The sequence below is a fragment of the Anoplophora glabripennis genome, unplaced genomic scaffold (genome assembly GCF_000390285.2).
Source record: "Anoplophora glabripennis isolate ALB-LARVAE unplaced genomic scaffold, Agla_2.0 scaffold709, whole genome shotgun sequence".
Lineage (NCBI taxonomy): Eukaryota > Metazoa > Arthropoda > Insecta > Coleoptera > Cerambycidae > Anoplophora > Anoplophora glabripennis.
Genome location: NW_019416783.1, coordinates 189,918 through 204,946, shown reverse-complemented (window position 1 = coordinate 204,946; position 15,029 = coordinate 189,918). Strand labels below are relative to the sequence as shown.

The 15,029-nt window shown below is 33.3% G+C and overlaps 1 protein-coding gene across 1 annotated transcript in view; it reads left to right on the top strand.

The window, feature by feature from the left end:
* Nucleotides 1-10,570, top strand: part of LOC108914229 (catalase-like) — a 34,535-nt gene extending 23,965 nt beyond the window's left edge. The window contains exons 4-6 of the mRNA XM_018719992.2: nt 223-552; nt 9,464-9,897; nt 10,171-10,570. Coding sequence (XP_018575508.1) covers nt 223-552; nt 9,464-9,897; nt 10,171-10,548 — 1,142 coding nt within the window. The 3' untranslated portion in view covers nt 10,549-10,570. The remainder of the gene's footprint in view (nt 1-222; nt 553-9,463; nt 9,898-10,170) is intronic.
* Nucleotides 10,571-15,029: the final 4,459 nt, after the last annotated feature.

The following is a 15,029-nucleotide window of genomic DNA, read 5'->3' as shown; positions in this document are numbered from 1 at the left end:
TGATTTTGATTACTGAAAATAATTATTGGTCCTACCTACCATTAAAAAAAATACTTTTTTAGTTTAAAATACCCTGTAGGTATTATCTTCTCAAATTGTCATTGATATAAAAAAAAAACAGAATTAAAATCCTTTGTTTCCTTATTTATTATCAAATAATTATGAACATTTTTATGGGAATCTGGAGAGTAAAAAATTCTTAATTCCGATATGTGTTGATAGGTTTTGCTCTAAAATTCTACACCGAGGAGGGAATATGGGACCTTGTGGGAAACAACACTCCGATATTCTTCATGAGAGATCCCATTCTCTTCCCCATGTTCATCAAGTCCCAAAAACGCAACCCAGTGACGAATCTGAGGGACTGGGACATGTTTTGGGACTATCTCAGCCTGAGACCGGAAAGCACCCACCAGGTGATGTTTCTATTTTCCGACAGGGGTATACCGGATGGTCACAGACACCAACACGGATTCGGCTCCCACACGTTCTCTTTGATTGGGAAGGACAGGAAGCTTACTTGGTGCAAGTTCATTTACAAAACAAATCAAGGTATGATTGATTGCACAAAAATATTACAATATTTCTCGAAAGAAATTTGGGTACCTACTATGTTGTAATATTATTTGTAATTACTTCAAAAAATTTTGAGAACGTTGTGGTTAGTTGAAGGTCAATTCTCTTTTTGGAGTAATGCAATTTCTGATCCCGGATTTTGAATAAGTGATGTTCATTTAAAGGTCCAATTCCCCTGTCCAATTTCTTGGGTTGGTATCTCGATAGAATAAAAAGAAATCAGGATAATGACATCTATAAAAATCGTTTGTGTCATCTTAGATTTGACCTTGAAGGTCATTTTGATGAAAATCACTAAAATCAACTCTGACGGGTGAGATGATGAGATCTGGTGTTTAAGATATTGAAGACATAAAAATGGCAACGACATATTTCTTATTCGACAATTTGGACCTACATACTCTCAGCTTATGGCTTTTGCATAACTGGTTTCAAAGTAAGCATATTCGAAATCCTGCCACCTCGGAATGGACAGTGATTCGAAAGAGGACATGTTGGATGATCCATCCTACAATATTCCCAAGAATTACCTTCAAAAAACAAGAATTGACCTTCAAATAACCTTGACCCTGATCTTCAAGGTCAATTCCAAGGTCACCAGATACTAACTTGAGAAGTTCGAAACGGTGATTTGATCTTATAACGATTTTGAAAATAAAAAAATAACTACGTCTTCGAACTTAATTTTTCGCCTCAGAATGCAGTGTCAGAAATCTTGTTACTATCAAAAAACAAGAGTTGACCTTCACATAACCTTGAATAAGGGCTAAGTTAAACGGACACAGGATTCGGATTGAGCGACCCCAAACACGTAATGGGTAAGATGGTCTAGTCTATCACACACAGATTTATTTTTCCCGTAAAGTTGCGTCGTTGTTGTTTTGTCTTAGTTGTTTCTTCGAAGAGGATACAAATGGTGTATGGAAAATACGTATGTGCGGTTTAGGATTATTTGTTTTCAACAACACGCAACACGTCCTCCAAATTTTATCGCAGCGATACCACGTGTTCAGAAATTTCTTTCAATAAAAATACTAAAATGAAATTTTCCTTTTGTAAAAATCAGTTAAATGCATCTTAGATATAAAATACGAAATAAATGATAAAATTAATACACTTCCTAATCAAATAAGCAATTCCGAAACTATATAATATGACAAAGTTGTCTAAATAATATTTTTTGATGGGCTTTAAGTATAATACTTATAATCTTTTACAATTTCCAAGCATTTCAGTTTGGAAATTTTAAAGTTCGCATAGCAAAATCTTTTCATCAAATGCATCTTTCATTCTTTATCCACACGGAGGTATTCAAAATATGTCTCCCCTGAAATGTTACCACTATAAACCTATTTATAACGACTTGTAAAACATTTTAAGAGTATTAACTGCACTTAATGCATCTCCACTTAGTTTCCTGTCAGATTATCACAAACTTAGATTGAATTAAATTTTATTGTAAGTGGTTTTATGTCGGCCGACAACTAGCAAGTGCTACTATATCAAAAAACTATTTTAATTATTTAATTCAAAGCAAATTGCTGGTTAATAGGCTGGAACTGTGCGACGCTCTCTTCTCTAAGCTGCGCTATCTTCCGCCTTGTATCGTACTGACGAATAATTTGTTAATTTTAATATATTTGCACTGATTGGACACTGCTTTATAGTAAATAATTTTTTTATTGACAAATACATGACTATTTAGTAGCTACTGAAATCGATAAAATAAAATATTCCGCTAAACACCTACTTATTTAGGAAAAGTGGCAAATTACGTGATTTTTACTCCTAATAATATTTATTAATATCAATATCAGTTAGTGTTAGTAGACCGATAAATTGCTAACATCGGAAATATTCAATAACAAAAAAAGTATATACGACTTTATTTATTTTATTTTCGTGTCACAAATTAATATACAGAACACATAAATACCCATAACTTTTCTATTTTTATTCTAAACCGCAAGTTTGTCTTGTTTATCTTGTGACAGGAATTGTAGTGCTTCCGAGTATAAAATAAATATTTATATTACTCAATTATTGTTAGAGATAATCAGGTGATTTATTTAATAACAGATACATAACTGAAATGTTTGATTCCTGTAAACAGATGAGTCGTTATTATTAAAATAATGATAAGGTGTTGGGAACGACATTAGAAATGAGGTCATACAGTTGTTGTATATACACTTCGAAAGAATGAGTACGATGATCTGTAATCTACTGAGTTACTTTTAACAGTATTAGGATCGTCTAAATTGTAAGAGACATACGAGTTGATTAAATTACAAAAAAGTTGCATATTTCCATGTTTAGGATTATGAAATCAAATTGAATAAGAGTTAACGAGTATGAAATAGTACGTTGAAAAACTTAAAAATCATTTGTTTCTTATATATTGTTCGATATACTCTACTTGCTGACCAAAATTTGTGTTTCATGGAATTTATGATTAAATTAAATTAATTATGAAATTGATAGTTTTTCACCATTAATAAAATCGGTTGACTCAAGCCCAAAAGAACCTGGAAACCTGGAAAATATTCGAACTTTACAAAAGATCAAGCCCATCAGTATATATCAAAACTAACGGATGACAGCCATTAGGTACGGAAAACGCAAAGAGCAAATATGAAACCGCTAGAGATCTTAATAGCATGATATAAATTTTTTACTTAAAAATCCATCTTTATTAAATTTACTGTCCTAGGAACAGTAAAGGTTTCATTATATTATATACCGGGTGGGGCATTTATAGACAAAATAATATCTCGGTTGCACTCGATTATTTCGAAAAAAATTTCAGTCAAAAATTGTAGGGCACCGAGGGGACCATTGAAAGGTCCGTATTACGACTTTCGGTCTAGACCGAAAGTGGTGTTTTAGATAGATAGAAGTTGATTTTTTAATGGAACACCCATTATTTACCACGGATTTCGATTGAAAAACGAAAAAAACTGTTTGTTCTTATTATTTTTTCGATTTAACCCATATTTTGGCCATAACATGGCCATAAAAAAAACAAAAAAAAATACAAGAATCTTGAGAAATGGAGTATGTTTCATACAAAAGTTGTAGGGGGAAAAGGGGGTCTATCTTGACATGACCTTGAAAATGGCCTTGACCTTAATTTCAAAGGTCGTTTGAAGATCAAATTCAAAATTTTAAATGGAACCTTCAAGCCAAGCACAAAGATCATAACTAAGAAACGTAAGAATTTAAACGATAGCACGCGAAAGTGACAATCATTAGTATCATTATAACGAAACTATCATCATGAAAGACGCCTACTATGTGAAAATGTTAAAAAAAAGTTACTGTTCTGAGCCACACATTATTTAAAAAATAATAAAAAGTCAAATTCATTAAAAAATAATATTAATTACTTGATAAATTGAAAGGAATAAAAAAAAATCGAAAAATTTCTGTTAAGGGTAGTTAGAAAACTATTCTTATTTATAACCGATTTTGATGAAACTTACGATAGTTAAAGACCCTTATGGTATGATTATTACCTACAATTTTCATTCCATTATCTTAATCAGAAAGAAAGTTATTTTAAAAAATATTCAAATGATAAGACTCCTTTGGAGGGTCATATCTCAGTAACGGTGCTCCGGAGGACCAATGTTTATAGGAACTTTTTTTATCTACTTCCACCTCCTTAAATTTTGTATGAACTTTTCCAAACACCCTGTATACAGAAAAAACAATGGTTCTATCAATACTGTTACTGATTTTATCAACATTACCATGGAATGTTTATATATTCATTATTGACATATATGAAGTCATACTACTAATTTAGAATCTTTTCAAGTTTCCCCAAAAATCAAAAAGACATTTACTTTTCCACTGAGAATTCATTTTTAATAAATGTAGTAAATTTGCAAAAAAATAATAATTCAAACTTTTCAGTAATGAATATAAACATTGTAAATATCTCATTTTCTACGGCCACATTGACAAAATTAATACAGAAAAATCCTCGAACAGGTCGATTTTTAATTTAAAAAAATACATATTTTAGCATAAAAGGCGATTTTCAACCGTCATTTGTTTTCGAGTCGACGTCATCGAATATTTTTTAATAGCAACCTCCTATTTTTTTTTTATTCTGAAATATTGTTTCATTGTCGATCCGACAGTATTAAAATGTTTCCATCTTACATAGCAGTTTTCGAGTAAATGACGATTGAATGTTAGAAAACCAAATCAATTAAAATAAAGCAAAAACGTTATCAAATTTAGTTTTTCGAAATGCCTGAAGTTTTTTATGGATCACGTAGGTGTGAATCTTTACAAAGTGTCACTGTCGTACCGACTTTCTAAGCATTGTAAGCGATATAAAAATTATTGTTGAATTTAAAGTAGGTATTATGGCACATTTAACTGTCACACAAAGAATTGAAATTTTAATTCTCATCGGATGCGGGGATAAGACTAGAACGCAGCAGAAAGTTTGCGATTTATTTAATCAAAAACATCCAGGTCCGCCGTATCAGCCAATCAACAGGTAAGATAGAATCTAAATTTCATATATATTATATTATATATTATATATTCCAAAACCTGGACGGTCAAGCGTTAGCGAAGATCACAAACAGAACATTTTGATAAGTACGGTAGATAATCCTCCTAATACTTTACGACTGGTTGCATTAAACAATGAAATTAGTCAGACTACACAGTATCTTGAGGCAGGAAAAATATCATCCCTACAAAATTCAACTTGTGCAGGAACTCAATGAAGACGATCCCGATCCCGACCGCCGCCTACACTTTTGTGAAATTATGATGTATTTATGTCAAGTAAATAGAGATTTACACCGGCAAATACTTTTTCAGACGAGGCCACGTTTTATCTCAATGGTACAGTGAACCGTCAAACTTGCAGGTATTGGAGTCGGGAAAATCCTCATTGGATGGCAGAGACACATACCCAACACCCACAGAAATTAAATGTGTGGGCTGGAATAGGTAATTGACAACAGAATAATAGGGCCTTTCTTCTTTGAAGGAACCGTTACAGGAGAAAGATATTTAGAATTTTTACAAAATGACCTTGTTCCAGCGCTTGCAGTAATTTTTCCTAACGATAATGACCCTGATATTCCTGATGACACCATATGGTTTCAGCAAGACGGTGCACCTCCGCACTATGCGCGCCCTGTTCGAGATTTGGACAATTGTTCTCCTAGGAGGTGGATCGGCAGACGAGGATCGATAGAATGGCCTCCAGATCCCCAGATCTTACACCCCTGGACTATTTCTTATGGAGCTACTTAAAGTCCAAAGTGTACGTTAATAGACCACATAATTTAGAAGAATTACAAAATTGTATTATAGATGAAATACACAGAATTACCCCAGAAATAATTCATAATGTACAAGAAGGATTTCTACACAGACTTGCGTATTGTCAAGAAGTCGGTGGGTGGCAATTCGAACACTTAATTTAAGTAGAAAACTTAATGAATTGTATTTGCTTGACTTAGGAATTGTTATTTATTTAACCAATAAAATTTACGTTTTCTAACATTCAATCGTCATTTACTCGAAAACTTTGCTATGTAAGATGGCAACATTTTAATACTGTCGGATCGACAATGAAACGATCTTTCAGAATCAAGAAAAAAAATAGGGGGTTGCTATTCAAAAAAAATGTCGATGACGTCATTACTCGAAAACATATGACGGTTGAAAATCGCCTTTTATGCTAAAATATGTATTTTTTTAATTAAAAATCGATCTGTTCGCGGATTTTTCCCAAAAAAAATTTTTGTTTTTACTGAATTTATTCTAACTTTAGGCGCGTACTGTATATACAACAGAGCTAGACGCAATCGTTTCTAAACAAGAAATTCTGAAAGTTAATAAAAATATGAATTCTGAAAGTATTAATTATTAAGACATTTTAGTCTTGAAAACAAACTGTATAATTTATTAGTCGAAAAATATGTTACCTTCTTTCATGAAAACTGTTTCATTGTTACACTTCGTGATGAAATTTAAACTGTCGGACGCAAAAACGTTTCAATAATTCAATACGAGCGCACGACACTGCCCTATATTTCCTCGATTTCCTGGCGGGTGCCTTAGATGCAATGCCAGACGTGCACTGCACAATGAAATCCATCGCCGTATACATTATCATGATAGGTACCGCAATTATCACTCGTCGATGTTTATTTATTTTTCATTTCTCCTCGCGACTTATTCCACCGTGAGGGTATAATTTTCGCGTTATACGTCTAGGACGGATTATGAAGGATGATTTAATAAATATTTCATAACCGGTACCGCAGAAGAATGTAAAGAAAAAGTCAGGGTCTTAGGTTCAAAGAAGTTGTCACAAGCTAAACTGAATATAGCTCGTACGAGAGACAAGACTATATGATTATTTTTTTAATTTCCCATTTCATTATAGTTAATTAACAAAACGTTAAAAACTGAGAAATTCCAATTTAAATCGACAGCTTAGTCCGGCAGCACACTGATGGAACAAACACGGTTTCACACAAAATGTTTTTGATTAATTTTGTTAGAAACTATTCTCCAATGTATTAAATAGTATCCAACACATATTAATAAATCAAAACAAAAAACTTTTTAAAACGTACTAAAACAGGTAGTGTCAAGATGGTTTTGCTCGACGGTGTTTTCATTTAATAAACGTGTTTTAAGACGGTTTTCCACTAAACGGACACAACAAAAACAAAACACAAACTTGTATCGAATAAAACAGATCTGTAACTTTTCGCAAACTTTTTGAAGACTGGCGTGTTTTGCGGCAGTTGGAGTTTTGTTTTTCGGGTCCCGCTCGAAAGCGGTCACATCAAAAGGTTTCGTCGTGTTTTGAAACTCAAGTCTGTTTAGTGAAAACGGTCGTGTTGTGTTTTCTATTTAAGTGATCCAACCCAATATCTATGTTGGCGTTTTCTTCTTCCCAAAACAATATTTTAATCATTAATGAATTATAGCTATTAAAAAATATATATGAGTACGGTTTACTACTACTAGGGCTACTAAGTGTTTACTTGGCTAGGATACAAAGTAACTAACTAACCAAGTAAACACTTTAACCGTACATATACCACGAACTCCATCGATGGATATCTGGGAAACCGCTCGAAAGATTTTTTTTGAAATTGTGATGGTGTGATACGAACCGTGGAGCCTACCAAGCTAAAAAAATTTCAGGGTCATCGTATTTCCAGTTATACCGGAAGTTGATACTAACTTTCTTATTTTAAATGGACCCCCCCTGTATGTTATTGAAAAAAAATTAAGGGTTTCCATTTAAAAATTTCGAGTTTTCCACATATTCTGAACTTCATATTCGATAAAAAATTTTTGACCATCCCGTATAAAAACTGGAAAATATTCATGTCAAATTTGATAAAGTAAGTCTTCCTCTACAAAATGTCCAATTTGCACAAAGAAATAAACCGGGAAAACTAAATTTTGCTGACAGTCTGCATCTGTCAATTTTTGTTTAAAAATCGAAATATCTCGGAAACGGTCAATCCTAAGTATGGAGTGTGCTATATGTTTACAACTTAAAAATGGATGAAAAATGCAATAATATACAGGGGGTTCCATTTAAAATAAGAAAGTTAGTATCGACTTCCGGTATAACCGGAAGTACGAAGACCTTGAAAATATTTTAACTTGGTGGGCCCCACGGTCCGTATCACACAATCACAATGTCAAAAAAATCCTTAGAGCGGTTTCCCAGATATCCATCGATGGAGTTCGAGGTGGAGCACTTTTTAGACACTTACTTTTTTTTCCAAGTACTTCATTAATTCATTCATTATTAAAAAATATATTTGTGTACGGTTAAGATTACTTGGCTAGTATACAAACTAACTAACCAAGTAAATACTTCAACCGTACATATATACACTTACTTTTTTTCCAAGGATTTCAGTATAAACCAGCTATAACTAAGAATAAAAAAATCTTCTCTAAAGATGTTGGTTGGTTATTGGAAAAATGTGTTCTGACTTCTTCGCGACAACCAGTGGAAAAGGACCGAAAACAAAAACAAAACTCGAACAAAATGTAGCCCGCTTGATGAAAACAAGAGTTTTGGGTTTGTTTCAGTTTTGTTTTTGTTTTTCAGGTTCTATATAAAACACAAACAGGACATAAACTCAACTGTCCGTTTAGTGGAAATCCGCCATTACTTTGAACCAAAATCGCCTAGCAAAGCGTTTTGACATGTTTCTTGTCGTAGGATGTGCAATAGCGACCACTTGTTTTGTGTGAAAACATTCCATTCCGTATTTACTCTTGTTACTAGAAGACTGTAGCTGTGCTGTACAAATGGATATGCTTAGCCTTGTAAAATTGCTGAAATTTTATTTTTAATAAACATCTTTAAACTATTTTGTTTTATCCTCTTTTCAGTAAGAGGATGCATCCAAAAATGTATTTTATTACTGCCCTCTCTTGCTTCACATAGTAGCAACCACTGCCACAGGCGTAAAACTTCAATCTCTTCTAGCTCTGACGAGTCTGACAACATTGCAATGACAGAACGTCTCAAAAACTTCATAAATTTTTTTGCACGATCAAGCTTTTTTAGTTCACTTATCATGTTTGTTTCTACGACAGTAGGATGCGCTTACTGGTTGCTAAGGCTAACAAAACGGTAAGCAATTCACTTACCGTTCCAATATAATCGTGAACAAAATTTTAACTCGGTATGTTAGAAAACAACGAAGTTGTTACAATACAAGTAATTTCTTAACTTTAACACTCTGATATGTCGAAACTGGTTCGTACAGATTCAAATTAGTTAAAACTAAAATTCCATTATTCTCGCCATATGAGGATAAGGGCTTGACCTACTAATTTGCGACGATCTACATAGGTATAAAAAACCTGGACCCAGACAAAGCGCAGGAAATAGCCGGCAAAGACCCAGACTACGCCCTCCGAGACCTCTACAACGCGATAGAAAACGGGAAAAAGACGAAGGAGTTTCCCTCTTGGACATTCTACATTCAAGTGATGACCCCCGAGGAAGCCAAACATCAGAGCTTCAATCCCTTCGACATCACCAAGGTCTGGCCACACGAAGACTTCCCTTTAATCAAAGTTGGAAAATTCGTGTTGAACCAGAATCCCGGCAACTACTTTGCTGATATAGAACAGATCGCTTTCAGTCCCAACAATTTGACTCCCGGAATAGGAGCCTCGCCCGACAGACTTCTTCAAGGGAGGCTAATTAGTTACCAGGACACTCACCGATATCGTCTGGGAGCGAATTATGAACAGCTGGTTGTGAATACCACATTGAATAAGGTAATGAACCAAATCATCCTGCAGATTTTTCAGGAATAAGTTGAAGTTTCGACACTTCAATATTGTTCATCACTTGAGAAATCTTGCTTGACAGTTACCAAATCGCTTTTGTACACTCAAAAGGTTTTTTGGCACTAAAAAAATCTTTCTAGAATACAAAAGCGACAATTACCAAACTAGATCAAAAATAACTATTTGTTGTACGATTAGGTTAAGAACAACCACTGTTTTATAGAAATGTTATCTGATCTCTCATTTGCTTTACTTCTCCAGGTGTCTAATTTCCAACGCGACGGCAGGGATGCCGTAAACAACCAAGGAGGTGCCCCGAACTATCACCCTAACAGCTTCGGAGGACCCGATCCAGATCCGAATGCTATGTCTTGGATACCACCACCTGCAAAAGTAGAAGGTGATGTGGATTACTACGACTTGGGTGAAGACGACAACTATTCACAACCGAGGGTTTTCTGGAATAAGGTCCTGGACGAAGGTGGGAAAAGCAGGCTGGTGGATAATTTGGCGAATTCCCTGAAGATGACCAGCGAACGGATAAGAAACAGGGCCGTAGAGGTGTTCTCGAAGGTCGACCCGGATATGGGGGACAGACTTCGGAATATGCTAGCAACAGAAATAGTTGTTAATTTATAAAAAAAAAGGTATAAAAATTTAACGTAGATGTAGTGTATGTTTAAATGAGAAAAAAATCAATAAAGGTGATTTTTAAACTAAAACTATTCAGTCAACTAACGAAAGTGAAGCATGCGATACAATATGTAGATTTAAGCAATCAGTTTCTAGAACTTCGTCGTACTACTATACTGATTTACATGTTTGCAGTGTTGCAAATAAATTGAAAAAATTAAAGGATACATATTCCAAAATAAAAAAAGAAAAATCAATTCGAAGGTAAAGTGAAACTCACACCCTGTATCTCAAATACTTAGGTGCGTATGTTTATATGAACTTTTTTTCTCATTTCGTTTTTGGTGTACTCTGCTTTATACTGATTTATACTTTTTTTACACCCAGAATATTTCGTTATTTTTTATTTTCGATCATTTTGTGCAAAACAAGTGTAAAATCTTCTTATATAACGACGTACATTATAAAGGTTTGCATATTAGCAATTGCAAAGACAAATATACGACTGATTTCACAATTCCGATAGAAATATGCGATATTTAAACAAAAACATATTCTATTATTAGATATTAGCTAATTCGAATAAATTAAACAAATTTCTTCCTAAAACATCAAGTCAAACATTGTTGTTCTATACCTGAAATACCTATTCTATTTTTTAAAGAAATTTAGTATTGTGCAAAACCGTACTTATCTTATCAACTTCGACGTCACCTGTTACATAGGTGTTGTATAACAATGAAAAAGTAATATTAACGGTCGGTGAAGGAAGCACAAAAAACAAGCACTTAGGTGGGGCATTCTGGAAGGAAGCCTAAAGAGTCGAAGATAGGCAGTTGAAGTGCGAACAGTGTACAGATAGGTAGCAAGACGATCGGCGGGCAGTGTGACAAAGTAGTGTAAAATTAAGTGTTTAAAGTGTTATTAGTTAGCAGGTAATATTCTTTAAGTACTTTGTTGTTAATTGTTCTATATAATCTTATGATTGTGATGATTATAGATGTTTCATGATAATAATTCTTTGTAAGTTTAGCTTCCATTGCTTTATGCTCAAGGGCATATATTTTTCCAAGGTAAAATTGTTATAATTATACTTAAAGTTTGCCCATTATTTATTTCATGTTAAAAATATATGTATTGTCCTGATTGCCAGACATTACAATAACGACTTCTTTGTTTCACATCTAACTTGTTTTTGCCACGATTACGTTATACGTAAAATATAGATGTTTCATGATAATAATTCTGTATATGTTTAGCCTTCATTGTCTTACGCTCAGGGGCGTATATTTTTCTAAGATAAAATTGTTACAATTATTATTATAGATTGCTCATTATTTATTACATGTTAAAATATGTATATTGTCGTGACTGCCCAGATATTGCATTAACGACTTCTTTGTTTCACATTTAACTTGTTTTATCATGATTAAGTTGTTCTTTGATTTCTTGTGCTCACTTTATGTCATACGTCTATACGAGCCTTGTTGAGTTTACTAACATTTTCGCCCGTGCGGAACGAATCTGGATTAAGCTCGATTGCCTCCCGTATGGGACTCCAGTGTTATGAAGGATCTTCCGAAATCTCAACTATAGCTGGATTGCCTCCCGTATGGGACTCCAGTACCTTCCGGCTCTGCCGGCTAACTAACACCAAACCTCTTCAGTTTTACTTGGAAGTGTGTATGACTAATATGAGGTAACAGATGACATTTAGTGACACATTAAATGAGACAGGTCTTATTTATCATTAGCAAAGGTTCTTAATTTATGCCTTTGGTTAGCGGTTGTTTTGTATTTATATTTGGGTGGTAAGAGCAACGATCGTGGGTTTCTCTGCCATGCTCTTTCCCCGCAGGAGCTCTAGGTGAGCCTGGCACTCTCCTTTTATGTTTAATGGTTGTTAATGTTTTTGTTGTTCTTTCTATTTGTCACATGTTTAATTTGAATTGTATGTAAATAAAGGTTAGGTGTATTTACTCTGCTTTTGTTTTATATAATTAAACCATACATCCCCTCTACAAAGTTAGTAGCCAGCGCCTTCCAGTCATTAAAAAAATAGATGCACACAACGTAGGTAGTCCTTATGACGATCACATCTTTTTGGCCACAACTACGTTTACTTATTTTTTGTCGAACCTAGGGTTGTTATACTACAGTATACAATACACATTACAATAAAACTTAAGAAACTAACCGATACTATTGGTCATTATTGGTACTGCCATCTCAGTAACGTAGTAAGATATGGCAGAATCCTTCGCTAAAAACGACACCATGTCCCCAGTTTCGTATTAATTTGGGAAGAAAAAGAAATTATCCTACTTATCGATTTTATTCACAAGTATTTTACGTTTACATAAACCACCACAATGTGCATAAAGCCTGAGTAATAGAAGCTCAATTTGCGAATAAAAAATTGATGATTTTAATTTACGTACAGCCCCATTTCATGAAAGTTGTTTTTACGGGCACCAGATTTAAGACCGACCAATAAAGATTATAGTCTCCACAGCCCATAGGTTGGTGAATAATGGAAAGTAAAGATAAATAAATGTGCGCGCGCGCATTCTTGGGAGGCTTTAGATACTAAAGGAGAGTGCATTCGTCGAAATCGGATTAAGTTTATACCGGCTTAAGAGCGGAATATGAAACAATAAAATGAATATGCGAAAGGTGAGGCAGTTGCTTTAACTTCTTTAGTCATGAAACAAAGGATATTAAAAATATACATTTAGCTTAACGTCACTGCCCGAACAGGATCATTTGAAAGATGTAATTTATCAAAATGAAGTAGTTCGAAGAACAATTTTGCCTGACTTTCGATTCTTAGTTCGACCTTCAATGTCTATAAATATTTGACCTAATATCTGGTGTCATTTAATATCTCTTGAAATATATAAATCTGATAAGATAACAGATCCAAGTCAACTTAAGATAATCTCATTCCTAATACTTTATATCCTTAATTTTATATATATTTTTGCAATTTCTAAAGTAGGTGCTACATTATCGTTATAAGTAACGAACGAACTCGCTATTAGAAAAATCCTCCTTATGGGTATCGAAACACTCAGTGTTAAGGCTGATGAACTGCTGCTACAACCATACGACAGATAATGACGAAGTTGACTGACAGGTCAATTCGAAATTGGGTAAAATGAAAGTTGACAATATCGTCTTTCAAAAAGTTTTCATATGCCAAGATCCTACAACTGAGTGAGATATTGTAAGTACGGTTAATAATGCCAAAATTTGTCGTAATTTGACTCTTCAATCGTCACCTTCTTTGCATCAGTGAACTTATTCAAAATCAACATTTTCAACTTTTCAACAAAAATTTGTTGGCGAAAACAAAAGTTCTAAAATTTCACTTGTTTAAGACTTAAACTAATTTACGGTGCGGCAAAACAAGATATTCAATTTGTTCGTTTTCTGTCAATCCCTATAAATTTTTAATTTGTGAAAATATTTTATTGTTGTAAAGAGATTCTTTATATTGCATATTTTTTATATTGAATCCAATGGTCCATGCGATCTTTTTATAATTTCCAGTTTTTCAGTTACAATGGAAACATGTTATTTGTAATTATTGTATAAAATATTTATATAATTTTTTTGTCATAAATATGATTTTATTTACAATATGTTATCAAAAGAAAAAAAACATTACATTGCATTTTTGAATTTTGTATTGTATTGTTCCTAAAAAATTAAATTTATAAAAAATATTAACTTGAAAAAGGTTTTCAAATAAAATATTCTTTGAAATATAATTAGAAACTAATTTCGAATTTCCAAAATATTCAACGGCGTCGAAATTCTGAGGTTTTTGGTGGCTATATGTCCTCCAGCATCTCTGTCATTATTTAACTTAACAAATATTTTTTTAAACTTTAACATCGAAAATTATGTTGTTTACAGCATATATCAACATGAGCTTTTGCTTCTCTAAAATGATCCAAGGATATTTAAAGTCGACCGTTTTTCGGATTGTCATGCTGTGGCCCATACAGTGGGTAGTAGTCACCATTTACAGAACTTGATGAAATTAATAAACAGTTTCCAAATTTCGGTCTAAATTGTAAAAAATTGTTCAGGGTAGCCATATGAATATTTAAAGCACGATGCATTTCAGTGTGAAAATGGGATATTTCCCAACACAGTATAATAGATTTCTACCAAGTAACATAATAATTATTATTGTTCAAAATTTATATTTAAAAATATGCATATACAAATATGTTTCTAGTGACTCAAATTGACTGTTCTTTTTATCTTTTCTGTGGCTAAGTGGTGGCTAGTGTATAATGTATTTTGCCAATGCAAAATTAATGTAAATAAAAATATTTTTTACCACATACAGGATGTGTACCCACCAGTTTTTGTTATTTTTTTATATTATCTGCACTTGCTTGTGGTTGAACAATTATAAAAGCTGTTCGGATATTTTAAAAGTGTCATTCTAGCGAAAATTACGATATGAG